The sequence below is a fragment of the Pieris napi genome, chromosome 20, assembly GCF_905475465.1.
Source record: "Pieris napi chromosome 20, ilPieNapi1.2, whole genome shotgun sequence".
NCBI lineage: Eukaryota > Metazoa > Arthropoda > Insecta > Lepidoptera > Pieridae > Pieris > Pieris napi.
Genome location: NC_062253.1, coordinates 11,316,902 through 11,332,096, shown reverse-complemented (window position 1 = coordinate 11,332,096; position 15,195 = coordinate 11,316,902). Strand labels below are relative to the sequence as shown.

Sequence of the window (15,195 nt, the reverse complement as noted above, 5' to 3'; positions counted from 1 at the left end):
TTGCTGACAAGATCAGACAAAAGAAGAGCATTTCAAGTAAAGAGGCACAACAAAATAACTGGGAGGAATGATCAAGTTAAGTTCAGGGAATTTAGCGTCCCAAACAATGATCTAATGAACAAAATTATAGACACAAGACTGGCACTAAGAAAGGATGTCAACGGTGATGAGCCATTGTATGGAGACATCATTTACAAGGAAAGGAATGAAGGCGAAACAAACATGAATTATGAACCAAAGAATTTACTGAAGCCAAGAACAAAACCATCATTGCCAGAATTGCCGCCAAGAACAAACTCGAGTCAGTCGAGATGTGTCTATTACACAGGTCATGATGCTAATATGTACCTTCTTGCATGTTTATTTATTGTATGCCTGTCAGGCACACTAACACATGCATGTGATAAGGTTTTGTATCTTTCTAGCAAAGGGACAGTATGTGTGAAAGATAAATGCCAGCCAATAGACACATACATGACCACTATAACACAAGGTCAGGTAATATGTTTCAATGATATTAACGGAGACATGCTAAAACTCAGAATCAAAAAAGGGACCCATATTTCAAGGTACACCAAGCTATACAAGACTTGCTCTTATAATGTAACGACAACAAGGTGGTATAATTGCAAAGGCAGTGGCGCATGTTGGGAAGGAAATAGATGCACTGTTAATTACGAACTAAACACACCGAGTAGGGTTACAAAAGAGCCGCATGGATATGGGTGCCAAATAGACTCATTGGGCTGTGATGTGTACTGCCATTACACATCGAGATGTGTATGGTATAGATGGCAGGTCAATCCTGACTACAGCAACTGTGGATTAGTTTATGCTAAATCTTCTGAGCTGTGGATTGTGGAAATAGAAACAACTTACAGAGGAATCAAGAAGGTTGTTACCTTAAACAGCAACACTCCTTTTGTAAATATGGAGACTATGATGCCTTCAACTGCCTTGAACATACCACTAGTGATAAATACCTTTACATATGAAAGGCCAGCTTCTCGTCCAACCATGTTATCATACAAGGGGAAATATTATGGGGTAGTAGCTAGTGCACTAAACATGCCTCAAGAGAACATAATTGGTGATTTACAGATATCACTTGACACTGCTCAGAGTATTGTATTTAGTGAAGTCCACCTCCCCTGTTCCACAGCAGGTTGCATAGTGTCATGCACAACTAAGGAGCCAGCATTAAACAGGCTCACATCCAACTCTCCATATTTACTGTCTAAGGATGACTTCAGAACTGTGGTGTCTGAAAGTGAGAACTGGGTGAGTAGGAACGAAGATGTCACAGGGACAGTAACAATATCGTTTGGAAGTGTGCAGCTTAAGGAACTAGTTGTTATTGATGCAAAATGCAGAATCAACATCATAATGACATCTGCCTGTGATGGATGTTTAGATAAGCCTTTTGCCGTGATGTCCTCAGATAAGATGACTACAGATGGTGCAGTGGAGTACATATCAAACTGCACCTGGGATGTGCCATTCTTTCAATGTTCCAATGAACCTTACATAGCCAAGCAACTTTCATCAAACAAGAATTGTAGAGTTGAAATACCAAAGCTTAACCAAACCTTAGATTTTGATTTTGAATACATCTTCCGAGGAGAAATTAGCAGCATGAGGAGTATACAATCAGAAAGTTTCGCTGATATAGCAGCAAATATTGGAACTGACCCAAATTTCTGGGGTTCACTGGTGAGTTCCTTAACTATGATGCTTAGTCTTACTACAATAGGAACTATGCTTATTAAGTTAGGTAGGTTAGGTGTTTTATCTATTGCAAAAAGAGAGTCAGAAAAGGCCTGACCTGGTTATAATTCCTAGGCTCTTTAGTTTTATGACTTAGTTTAGTGTTAGTATTAACATATATAATCTATTAGATTAAGAAAAAACGATAACATCAGATTTACCCAAATATCTTACTTCGTCACAGGCAATACACATAATTTGGTTATAGGACGCTTAACGATAACATCCTTACATTTAAGACTAACAACCCTCGTAATATTGTCCGAACCTGCATGTTTATCCGTTATAATCCCTAATAACCATTTTGCTGGAGGAAGATTATCCTCTCGAACTAAAACAATATCACCAACATTCGGTTCTGGTTTTTGATGTGCCCATTTGTAACGTTGCATGAACTGCGTGAGATATTCATTTGACCACCTACGCCAAAAATGCTGCAGCAACTGTTGCGTTAGCTGCCAGCGCTTTAGTGAAGAAACCGATGAGGTTTCATAATTGCTGTCCGGCACCAAAACCAATGGCTCGCCGACAAGAAAATGTCCTGGGGTAAGAGGTGTAGGATCTTGTGAGTTCACACTTAATTGTGACAATGGTCTGGAATTGAGACAGGCTTCTATTTGGTACAGAAGAGTGCTCATCTCTTCAAAGGTCAACGTCTGAGTACCTATCACTTGTTTTAGGTGATGTACATTCTGTCCATGGTGGGCGGTATGTTTAAACATTTATAGTTCTATGTTCAACCAATAGATGTCGTCCGTGGTTGCTTGAATCGCGGTATGTTTAAACACAACCATCATTATTATTAGTTAACAATAACAAACCTAGCACTAATCTTCAAAACGTTCATTCTGTAAACCCATCCTTATTTCTAACTCCTTGTTCATGTGACGAAGTTTTAAAAGCTATAAATAATCTTAATAATACTAAAGCGGCAGATTATGACGGAATAACAACAGAAGTGTTAAAATTCTCCTCACAACAACTAGCAAGTATACTTACCCATCTCATAAAATTTATCTTTCACACAGGGTATTTTTCCCAGTTCTTTAAAATTATCGATAGTTAAACCTATGTTTAAAAAGGGTAATACAGAGGATATTAGAAACTACAGACATAACTTTAATACCAACTTTAGCTTAAGTGTTGGAAAAACTTATGCACAATAGGTTGAGCTCTTTTTAGGCAAATTCAGTGTTATAAATGAGGAACAGTACGGTTTTCAAAGAGGTAAAATACTATCCTAGCAGCTTTCTCTTTAGTTAAGGCAATTGTAGAACATATCGATAGGCGCAAGCAGGTATCTGTAGTTTTTTTTTGACATGAGCCAAGCACTTGATTGCGTAGACTACAACATTCTTCTTCAAAAGTGTAGACATTACGGAATCCGAGGATTGCCTTTAAATTGGCTGGAAAGTTACCTAACCGGTCGTAAACAATAATTATGTTAAAATCACACATACTTCGTTTTACCAGATTCTTTATTTTACCAGAGTTGTTAGACTTCAAATTTGTTAGGCAAAGTTTTAAAGTACTTACAGTTTTAGTCACCTTTACACTTACACACACCACAATCACTTATTTTACACTTTTTATACACTAACACTAGGGTTTCCAATCACTGCTGTATCCGGCTACGAATGACCATGATCAATAAAACACCAATCCCAAGGCTGAGACGATTTAATACAAAAAACAATTGAGATACTTATACTATTTTTGAATCATAACGATACCGCGATTCAAGGAACCACAGGCGACATCTATTGGTTGAACATAGAACTATAAATGTTTAAACATACCGCCCACCATGGACAGAATGTACATCACCTGGAATCCATTTTGGGCTAATAACATGGACTTGTGATAACAAAACAAATGGATTAACTGTCTCCAGATTTGAGTGTATGCCATGCGGATCATACTGCCTGTATAACCAGCAGTTTATTAAATGTAGAAGCAATTGGACAGCATATATTCTCGGAGTGGTCATTGCAGCAATACTGGCACTTGTCATTATATTAACATTCTTATGCTGCTTCAACAACTCATTTTACACCACATCTATACAAGTGGGTGCTTGGTTGCTGACAAGATCAGACAAAAGAAGAGCATTTCAAGTAAAGAGGCACAACAAAATAACTGGGAGGAATGATCAAGTTAAGTTCAGGGAATTTAGCGTCCCAAACAATGATCTAATGAACAAAATTATAGACACAAGACTGGCACTAAGAAAGGATGTCAACGGTGATGAGCCATTGTATGGAGACATCATTTACAAGGAAAGGAATGAAGGCGAAACAAACATGAATTATGAACCAAAGAATTTACTGAAGCCAAGAACAAAACCATCATTGCCAGAATTGCCGCCAAGAACAAACTCGAGTCAGTCGAGATGTGTCTATTACACAGGTCATGATGCTAATATGTACCTTCTTGCATGTTTATTTATTGTATGCCTGTCAGGCAGACTAACACATGCATGTGATAAGGTTTTGTATCTTTCTAGCAAAGGGACAGTATGTGTGAAAGATAAATGCCAGCCAATAGACACATACATGACCACTATAACACAAGGTCAGGTAATATGTTTCAATGATATTAACGGAGACATGCTAAAACTCAGAATCAAAAAAGGGACCCATATTTCAAGGTACACCAAGCTATACAAGACTTGCTCTTATAATGTAACGACAACAAGGTGGTATAATTGCAAAGGCAGTGGCGCATGTTGGGAAGGAAATAGATGCACTGTTAATTACGAACTAAACACACCGAGTAGGGTTACAAAAGAGCCGCATGGATATGGGTGCCAAATAGACTCATTGGGCTGTGATGTGTACTGCCATTACACATCGAGATGTGTATGGTATAGATGGCAGGTCAATCCTGACTACAGCAACTGTGGATTAGTTTATGCTAAATCTTCTGAGCTGTGGATTGTGGAAATAGAAACAACTTACAGAGGAATCAAGAAGGTTGTTACCTTAAACAGCAACACTCCTTTTGTAAATATGGAGACTATGATGCCTTCAACTGCCTTGAACATACCACTAGTGATAAATACCTTTACATATGAAAGGCCAGCTTCTCGTCCAACCATGTTATCATACAAGGGGAAATATTATGGGGTAGTAGCTAGTGCACTAAACATGCCTCAAGAGAACATAATTGGTGATTTACAGATATCACTTGACACTGCTCAGAGTATTGTATTTAGTGAAGTCCACCTCCCCTGTTCCACAGCAGGTTGCATAGTGTCATGCACAACTAAGGAGCCAGCATTAAACAGGCTCACATCCAACTCTCCATATTTACTGTCTAAGGATGACTTCAGAACTGTGGTGTCTGAAAGTGAGAACTGGGTGAGTAGGAACGAAGATGTCACAGGGACAGTAACAATATCGTTTGGAAGTGTGCAGCTTAAGGAACTAGTTGTTATTGATGCAAAATGCAGAATCAACATCATAATGACATCTGCCTGTGATGGATGTTTAGATAAGCCTTTTGCCGTGATGTCCTCAGATAAGATGACTACAGATGGTGCAGTGGAGTACATATCAAACTGCACCTGGGATGTGCCATTCTTTCAATGTTCCAATGAACCTTACATAGCCAAGCAACTTTCATCAAACAAGAATTGTAGAGTTGAAATACCAAAGCTTAACCAAACCTTAGATTTTGATTTTGAATACATCTTCCGAGGAGAAATTAGCAGCATGAGGAGTATACAATCAGAAAGTTTCGCTGATATAGCAGCAAATATTGGAACTGACCCAAATTTCTGGGGTTCACTGGTGAGTTCCTTAACTATGATGCTTAGTCTTACTACAATAGGAACTATGCTTATTAAGTTAGGTAGGTTAGGTGTTTTATCTATTGCAAAAAGAGAGTCAGAAAAGGCCTGACCTGGTTATAATTCCTAGGCTCTTTAGTTTTATGACTTAGTTTAGTGTTAGTATTAACATATATAATCTATTAGATTAAGAAAAAACGATAACATCAGATTTACCCAAATATCTTACTTCGTCACAGGCAATACACATAATTTGGTTATAGGACGCTTAACGATAACATCCTTACATTTAATGGTACGTTTACACGCTTGCCAAGCCTTGTCAAACTGCAAACAGTCCCAAGCCTCCACAAATCTCGTTTGGAGTTTGAAAGGCGTTTATACGCTTGTGAATGCGTCAGTCTGCAATATACATCCAAGCATGGCGGACGCCGAACTTGTGAAGGCTATTGCATTTGGTTTAACGTACTTTTATTTTAAATGTAAGCAAAGTGAAATAAAAAAAAGGAGAGCTCGACGACAGCGAAGATGGTGGATGAAAAAGATTCATCATAATCGTACCAGGTAACTACTATTTTGATTTAACCATTATCTGTTGCAGTTGAGTTACGAGTATGCCACAATACTTGCGATATATTTTATTTGTTACAGACAATTTATAGAAGAGAAATTTAATGAACTTTTATATGAACCATCTGGAGAGTTTGATAACTTCTGCCGAATGAGCTATTCTGATTTTGAGTTTTTACTGCAAAAAATTTCACCAATGATATCCAAGCATGATACAGACTTCAGAGAAGCTATACCAGCCAAATTTCGTCTTGCCATTACGCTACGATTTTTGGCATCTGGTGATTCTTACAAAAGCCTTCACTTCTTGTTTAAAGTATCTGTCTCTATGATATCAATAATCATTCGTGAAGTTTGCCGAGCTCTTAATGAAATTCTAAAGGATCTAGTTAAGGTAGGAATAAAACAAAACATTATGTTATACATTTTTTTAGATTTTAATAGAATTATAGGAAATCTGTTCTATGAATGTGTTAGCTGACTGCTTTATTGTTTAATTATTTATTAATTTAAATAAGAATTATGTCGACGAATCAAAATCTTCGAAAGAATTCAACGTAGTTGTTGGTTTCACGTGGGGCTGGGTTGATGATTTGGTCCGATATGATACGAATAGATGACGAGGGTGCTGTTGATGTAGACGGAGCTGGAGCTATTGGAGTTGGTATATGTTTTGCCATGTCTGGCGCTGAATAAGAAGTTTGTGTGTTTGGAGAGGGAAAAAAACTTTGGTTGTTATGAATAGGTTCAGAATAAACACTATTAACTGATGTTGGTCGACTCGGAATGACTTGAGGAGATGGTGTTGAATATGCACCAGCCATTGACGACGGACGAGAATAATATTGAGGGTATGGTGTATGACGCTCATTTGATTTTTGACTGATTCTGTTTATAAACAACCCATCTATTTGGTACATCATAATTTTTCGTTCATCAGTTGACAGTTCACGTAGCTTTATAGCCAATAATTTTGCGTATAGATCGCAATCATCGTCGTGAGCAGGTATATTTTCATTCTGCCTTTGACCCAAAACATTTGTTAATTGTCCAAAAGCCACGGCCATTTGCTTTTCAGCCGTTTCAGAAGCAGGGCGACGACGTTTATTAGTAACAGCTTGTATGGATGGTGGTCTGGATGGTGATCTAGATGGTGGTCTGGATGGTGTGGTAACCGTACTAATTGTACGGTCTCTTATCAGAGGGTCATCCTCTGTCTGATCTGTGTCTTCTTCTATTTGTTGTGATTGCTGCAAAAAAATAATATACTTAAACTTACACTTCATTTACTTTCTTTTTACAGATGCCCACCACAGCAGAAGGATGGCTTAATATAGAAGAAGGATTCAGGACTAAATTTCCGCATTGCATAGATGCATTGGATGGCAAGCATGTAGTCATTGAAAGCCCAACGCATAGTGGAACAGAGTATTACAATTATAAGAAAACTTTTAGCATTGTCCTTTTGGCTTTAGTGGATAGCAAATACAAATTTGTATTCGCAGACATCGGGAGTCAAGGAAGAATAAGTGACGGCGGCGTCTTTAATAATTGTTTACTATGGAAAAGAATAATTAGAAACGAGATAGATTTTCCACCACCATGTCCACTTCCAGGATCGAATATTAATATTCCATACGTGTTTTTAGCTGACGGTGCTTTAGCATTGAGTCAACACGTAATGAAACCCTACCCTGGAAACCATGAAGTAGGCTCACCAAAAAGGTTATTTAACCAAAATTTATCTAGATCCCGAGTTGTAGTTGAAAATACGTTTGGAATTTTAACCTCAGTTTTCAGAATATTCAGACGCCCTATCAATTTAGAACCACAAACTGAAACGGAATTTACGATGACTTGTGTACTACTACATAACTTTTTGAGAACAAGTAAAAGTTCTTCAAATCGATATACTCCTCAGAGTTCGTTTGACGTATATGACAGTAGTGGAAATATGGTTACCCCTGGTTCATGGCGTAGAGATAACGACGAATATAATGCATTGCAAAATTTACCACAAATACCACGAAGATCTCCGGTGAGCGCCAGAGAAGTCAGGGAAGAATTTACTTCATATTTTAATAGGATTGGATAAGTTGATAAAAATGTATAAATAAATGTAGGTTTAATAACCAACGGTGTTTTTTTATTTAGAATAAATAAATTTATTAACTTACTGTTTCGGTGTTTATCCCTTCATTGCAAGTATATACTGGTAGTAAAAATGACTCCATGGTTTCGTAAGCATACCAAGTTGGATTGTATATTTCTTCGGCACCTAAAATAAAATAAAAACATCGAAAATTAGAGCGAGATAGTTGCGGAATAATCAAGAAACTAACCAACGCTTTTAAACATAAGTTACACCTTGCTAAGCAGACTATCAAAATAATTATAAATGTATCGTAGGAACATACCTGCGCCAGAACGCATAGATTCACGTTTTTTTTTCAAGTGCTTGCGAAAAGTAGTCATCAGTATCTCTTTTTTATTTTTTATTTCCTTTACTGGCCTTCCAGTAAGTTCAGCAAGACGAATCCATGCATCTGCTTGTTTCTTTTTATCTTTATGATTTGCATCTTTCGGATTCCAGATGCATGGTTCCATTTGATAATGTTCCAGAAACGAAAGACTCTTCTCATTCGACCAGCAACTCATTTTTTATGAATTTTTTGTAAAATCAATCAAGCGTGTACTCGCCGCGAGATCACAATGGCTAATAAACGCGGACCAACATGTAAATGCATCGCAAGCGCTTGCCGCAAACGCCCTTTGATCTGCGTAAAAAAACCGACACTCGACTGGATCGAAAGCAAGCAGGCACAAGCCCACGCAAGCCAAGCCAAACGCCCTTTTTACATGCTTGCGATTGTCGATCCTTGCCAAGGCTTGGCAAGCGTGTAAACGTACCATAAGACTAACAACCCTCGTAATATTGTCCGAACCTGCATGTTTATCCGTTATAATCCCTAATAACCATTTTGCTGGAGGAAGATTATCCTCTCGAACTAAAACAATATCACCAACATTCGGTTCTGGTTTTTGATGTGCCCATTTGTAACGTTGCATGAACTGCGTGAGATATTCATTTGACCACCTACGCCAAAAATGCTGCAGCAACTGTTGCGTTAGCTGCCAGCGCTTTAGTGAAGAAACCGATGAGGTTTCATAATTGCTGTCCGGCACCAAAACCAATGGCTCGCCGACAAGAAAATGTCCTGGGGTAAGAGGTGTAGGATCTTGTGAGTTCACACTTAATTGTGACAATGGTCTGGAATTGAGACAGGCTTCTATTTGGTACAGAAGAGTGCTCATCTCTTCAAAGGTCAACGTCTGAGTACCTATCACTTGTTTTAGGTGATGTACATTCTGTCCATGGTGGGCGGTATGTTTAAACATTTATAGTTCTATGTTCAACCAATAGATGTCGTCCGTGGTTGCTTGAATCGCGGTATGTTTAAACACAACCATCATTATTATTAGTTAACAATAACAAACCTAGCACTAATCTTCAAAACGTTCATTCTGTAAACCCATCCTTATTTCTAACTCCTTGTTCATGTGACGAAGTTTTAAAAGCTATAAATAATCTTAATAATACTAAAGCGGCAGATTATGACGGAATAACAACAGAAGTGTTAAAATTCTCCTCACAACAACTAGCAAGTATACTTACCCATCTCATAAAATTTATCTTTCACACAGGGTATTTTTCCCAGTTCTTTAAAATTATCGATAGTTAAACCTATGTTTAAAAAGGGTAATACAGAGGATATTAGAAACTACAGACATAACTTTAATACCAACTTTAGCTTAAGTGTTGGAAAAACTTATGCACAATAGGTTGAGCTCTTTTTAGGCAAATTCAGTGTTATAAATGAGGAACATTACGGTTTTCAAAGAGGTAAAATACTATCCTAGCAGCTTTCTCTTTAGTTAAGGCAATTGTAGAACATATCGATAGGCGCAAGCAGGTATCTGTAGTTTTTTTTTGACATGAGCCAAGCACTTGATTGCGTAGACTACAACATTCTTCTTCAAAAGTGTAGACATTACGGAATCCGAGGATTGCCTTTAAATTGGCTGGAAAGTTACCTAACCGGTCGTAAACAATAATTATGTTAAAATCACACATACTTCGTTTTACCAGATTCTTTATTTTACCAGAGTTGTTAGACTTCAAATTTGTTAGGCAAAGTTTTAAAGTACTTACAGTTTTAGTCACCTTTACACTTACACACACCACAATCACTTATTTTACACTTTTTATACACTAACACTAGGGTTTCCAATCACTGCTGTATCCGGCTACGAATGACCATGATCAATAAAACACCAATCCCAAGGCTGAGACGATTTAATACAAAAAACAATTGAGATACTTATACTATTTTTGAATCATAACGATACCGCGATTCAAGGAACCACAGGCGACATCTATTGGTTGAACATAGAACTATAAATGTTTAAACATACCGCCCACCATGGACAGAATGTACATCACCTGGAATCCATTTTGGGCTAATAACATGGACTTGTGATAACAAAACAAATGGATTAACTGTCTCCAGATTTGAGTGTATGCCATGCGGATCATACTGCCTGTATAACCAGCAGTTTATTAAATGTAGAAGCAATTGGACAGCATATATTCTCGGAGTGGTCATTGCAGCAATACTGGCACTTGTCATTATATTAACATTCTTATGCTGCTTCAACAACTCATTTTACACCACATCTATACAAGTGGGTGCTTGGTTGCTGACAAGATCAGACAAAAGAAGAGCATTTCAAGTAAAGAGGCACAACAAAATAACTGGGAGGAATGATCAAGTTAAGTTCAGGGAATTTAGCGTCCCAAACAATGATCTAATGAACAAAATTATAGACACAAGACTGGCACTAAGAAAGGATGTCAACGGTGATGAGCCATTGTATGGAGACATCATTTACAAGGAAAGGAATGAAGGCGAAACAAACATGAATTATGAACCAAAGAATTTACTGAAGCCAAGAACAAAACCATCATTGCCAGAATTGCCGCCAAGAACAAACTCGAGTCAGTCGAGATGTGTCTATTACACAGGTCATGATGCTAATATGTACCTTCTTGCATGTTTATTTATTGTATGCCTGTCAGGCAGACTAACACATGCATGTGATAAGGTTTTGTATCTTTCTAGCAAAGGGACAGTATGTGTGAAAGATAAATGCCAGCCAATAGACACATACATGACCACTATAACACAAGGTCAGGTAATATGTTTCAATGATATTAACGGAGACATGCTAAAACTCAGAATCAAAAAAGGGACCCATATTTCAAGGTACACCAAGCTATACAAGACTTGCTCTTATAATGTAACGACAACAAGGTGGTATAATTGCAAAGGCAGTGGCGCATGTTGGGAAGGAAATAGATGCACTGTTAATTACGAACTAAACACACCGAGTAGGGTTACAAAAGAGCCGCATGGATATGGGTGCCAAATAGACTCATTGGGCTGTGATGTGTACTGCCATTACACATCGAGATGTGTATGGTATAGATGGCAGGTCAATCCTGACTACAGCAACTGTGGATTAGTTTATGCTAAATCTTCTGAGCTGTGGATTGTGGAAATAGAAACAACTTACAGAGGAATCAAGAAGGTTGTTACCTTAAACAGCAACACTCCTTTTGTAAATATGGAGACTATGATGCCTTCAACTGCCTTGAACATACCACTAGTGATAAATACCTTTACATATGAAAGGCCAGCTTCTCGTCCAACCATGTTATCATACAAGGGGAAATATTATGGGGTAGTAGCTAGTGCACTAAACATGCCTCAAGAGAACATAATTGGTGATTTACAGATATCACTTGACACTGCTCAGAGTATTGTATTTAGTGAAGTCCACCTCCCCTGTTCCACAGCAGGTTGCATAGTGTCATGCACAACTAAGGAGCCAGCATTAAACAGGCTCACATCCAACTCTCCATATTTACTGTCTAAGGATGACTTCAGAACTGTGGTGTCTGAAAGTGAGAACTGGGTGAGTAGGAACGAAGATGTCACAGGGACAGTAACAATATCGTTTGGAAGTGTGCAGCTTAAGGAACTAGTTGTTATTGATGCAAAATGCAGAATCAACATCATAATGACATCTGCCTGTGATGGATGTTTAGATAAGCCTTTTGCCGTGATGTCCTCAGATAAGATGACTACAGATGGTGCAGTGGAGTACATATCAAACTGCACCTGGGATGTGCCATTCTTTCAATGTTCCAATGAACCTTACATAGCCAAGCAACTTTCATCAAACAAGAATTGTAGAGTTGAAATACCAAAGCTTAACCAAACCTTAGATTTTGATTTTGAATACATCTTCCGAGGAGAAATTAGCAGCATGAGGAGTATACAATCAGAAAGTTTCGCTGATATAGCAGCAAATATTGGAACTGACCCAAATTTCTGGGGTTCACTGGTGAGTTCCTTAACTATGATGCTTAGTCTTACTACAATAGGAACTATGCTTATTAAGTTAGGTAGGTTAGGTGTTTTATCTATTGCAAAAAGAGAGTCAGAAAAGGCCTGACCTGGTTATAATTCCTAGGCTCTTTAGTTTTATGACTTAGTTTAGTGTTAGTATTAACATATATAATCTATTAGATTAAGAAAAAACGATAACATCAGATTTACCCAAATATCTTACTTCGTCACAGGCAATACACATAATTTGGTTATAGGACGCTTAACGATAACATCCTTACATTTAAGACTAACAACCCTCGTAATATTGTCCGAACCTGCATGTTTATCCGTTATAATCCCTAATAACCATTTTGCTGGAGGAAGATTATCCTCTCGAACTAAAACAATATCACCAACATTCGGTTCTGGTTTTTGATGTGCCCATTTGTAACGTTGCATGAACTGCGTGAGATATTCATTTGACCACCTACGCCAAAAATGCTGCAGCAACTGTTGCGTTAGCTGCCAGCGCTTTAGTGAAGAAACCGATGAGGTTTCATAATTGCTGTCCGGCACCAAAACCAATGGCTCGCCGACAAGAAAATGTCCTGGGGTAAGAGGTGTAGGATCTTGTGAGTTCACACTTAATTGTGACAATGGTCTGGAATTGAGACAGGCTTCTATTTGGTACAGAAGAGTGCTCATCTCTTCAAAGGTCAACGTCTGAGTACCTATCACTTGTTTTAGGTGATGTACATTCTGTCCATGGTGGGCGGTATGTTTAAACATTTATAGTTCTATGTTCAACCAATAGATGTCGTCCGTGGTTGCTTGAATCGCGGTATGTTTAAACACAACCATCATTATTATTAGTTAACAATAACAAACCTAGCACTAATCTTCAAAACGTTCATTCTGTAAACCCATCCTTATTTCTAACTCCTTGTTCATGTGACGAAGTTTTAAAAGCTATAAATAATCTTAATAATACTAAAGCGGCAGATTATGACGGAATAACAACAGAAGTGTTAAAATTCTCCTCACAACAACTAGCAAGTATACTTACCCATCTCATAAAATTTATCTTTCACACAGGGTATTTTTCCCAGTTCTTTAAAATTATCGATAGTTAAACCTATGTTTAAAAAGGGTAATACAGAGGATATTAGAAACTACAGACATAACTTTAATACCAACTTTAGCTTAAGTGTTGGAAAAACTTATGCACAATAGGTTGAGCTCTTTTTAGGCAAATTCAGTGTTATAAATGAGGAACAGTACGGTTTTCAAAGAGGTAAAATACTATCCTAGCAGCTTTCTCTTTAGTTAAGGCAATTGTAGAACATATCGATAGGCGCAAGCAGGTATCTGTAGTTTTTTTTTGACATGAGCCAAGCACTTGATTGCGTAGACTACAACATTCTTCTTCAAAAGTGTAGACATTACGGAATCCGAGGATTGCCTTTAAATTGGCTGGAAAGTTACCTAACCGGTCGTAAACAATAATTATGTTAAAATCACACATACTTCTCTCCTAAACATATTGAAAGGAGGTACAAGTCTGTGGCTATAGATTGCAATAAAGGCGTTCCTGGGCCGTACTGGGCCCATTGCTGTTTCTTCTGTACATTAATGATTTACCGAATCTGGTTAGTAATAAATGCATTCTTTATGCGGATGATATCTCAGTGGTCGTGTTGAATGATACTACGCGTAACCACGAATCATTATTGATTGAAACAGTAAGAAATGTCACGGAATGGTTGGAATTTAATAATTTAAGTGTAAATGTATAAAAAAACAATTTTATACAATTTCGGAATTATAATAATTGCAGACCCAATAACCTCAAAATCAATTATAAAAACGAGTCAATTGAAGAAGCTGTATCAAGCAAGTTTCTAGGCTTAACACTAGACCAAAATCTTAATTGGAAACAACACAATTTAACTATATGGACGCGCCTAAATAAATATGTTTTTGCTTTGAGTCGAACTCGCAAAGATGCTTCAAAACACGCAGCAATTATTGCTTATCACGGCTATGTTGCCTCAGTTTTGCGCTATGGTATCCTTTTATGGGGAAATTCGGTAGATGTGAGTAAAGTTTTTATTACTCAGAAAAAATGTATTAGGGCTATCATGGGCGTTGGACCTCTTATAAGCTGTAGACCAATTTTTCACGATCTCGGTATTCTGACAGTACCAAGTTTGTATATCTTTGAAGCTGTTATGACTGTCAAGAAGCATCCACAATTATTTAAAACTTACAAAGAAACTTGCTTGTATATACCGAGGGATCCAACACGGCTGCGGGTGCCTGCGTGTTGCACCGCGCTATACTCCAAAAATTGTTACGCCATGGCTGTAAGAATATTTAATCACCTTCCTAGAAATTATAGATCGCTGTAATGTTTTCAAGGGGAAGGTGATTAGGTTTTTAAAGTCAAGGTGCTTTTATAGCGTGACCGAATATTTAGAACATAAGTTTAACAATTACTCATAAATGACTTGACTTCTTATTATGACATCGCATGCCTGTTTATGTATGGCTGATTGTGCGGACTTTTCTTGTTCGTTTTTTTTTTATTTTGTACCACTATCATGG

At 37.6% G+C, this 15,195-nt stretch overlaps 2 protein-coding genes across 2 annotated transcripts; both read left to right on the top strand.

Moving 5' to 3' along the window:
- Positions 1-6,044: 6,044 nt before the first annotated feature.
- LOC125059585 lies at positions 6,045-8,266 on the top strand. Its single transcript, XM_047664061.1, has 3 exons — positions 6,045-6,124; positions 6,212-6,524; positions 7,434-8,266. The coding sequence occupies exons 1-3, from the start codon at positions 6,096-6,098 to the stop codon at positions 8,223-8,225; spliced, it is 1,134 nt and encodes a 377-aa protein (XP_047520017.1). The 5' UTR covers positions 6,045-6,095; the 3' UTR covers positions 8,226-8,266.
- A 3,619-nt stretch (positions 8,267-11,885) lies between these two features.
- Positions 11,886-12,712, top strand: LOC125059770. Its single transcript, XM_047664318.1, has one exon. The coding sequence runs from the start codon at positions 11,906-11,908 to the stop codon at positions 12,710-12,712; it is 807 nt and encodes a 268-aa protein (XP_047520274.1). The 5' UTR covers positions 11,886-11,905.
- The last annotated feature ends 2,483 nt before the right edge of the window (positions 12,713-15,195 follow it).

Excerpts from the sequence above, each read along its gene's own strand:
- LOC125059585 (XM_047664061.1), top strand. The coding sequence starts at position 6,096 with ATGAAAAAGATTCATCATAATCGTACCAG. Across the intron at positions 6,125-6,211 it reads ATTCATCATAATCGTACCAG|ACAATTTATAGAAGAGAAAT; the intron begins GTAACTACTATT and ends TATTTGTTACAG. Across the intron at positions 6,525-7,433 it reads TTCTAAAGGATCTAGTTAAG|ATGCCCACCACAGCAGAAGG; the intron begins GTAGGAATAAAA and ends TTCTTTTTACAG.
- LOC125059770 (XM_047664318.1), top strand. The coding sequence starts at position 11,906 with ATGTTATCATACAAGGGGAAATATTATGGGGTAGTAGCTAGTGCACTA.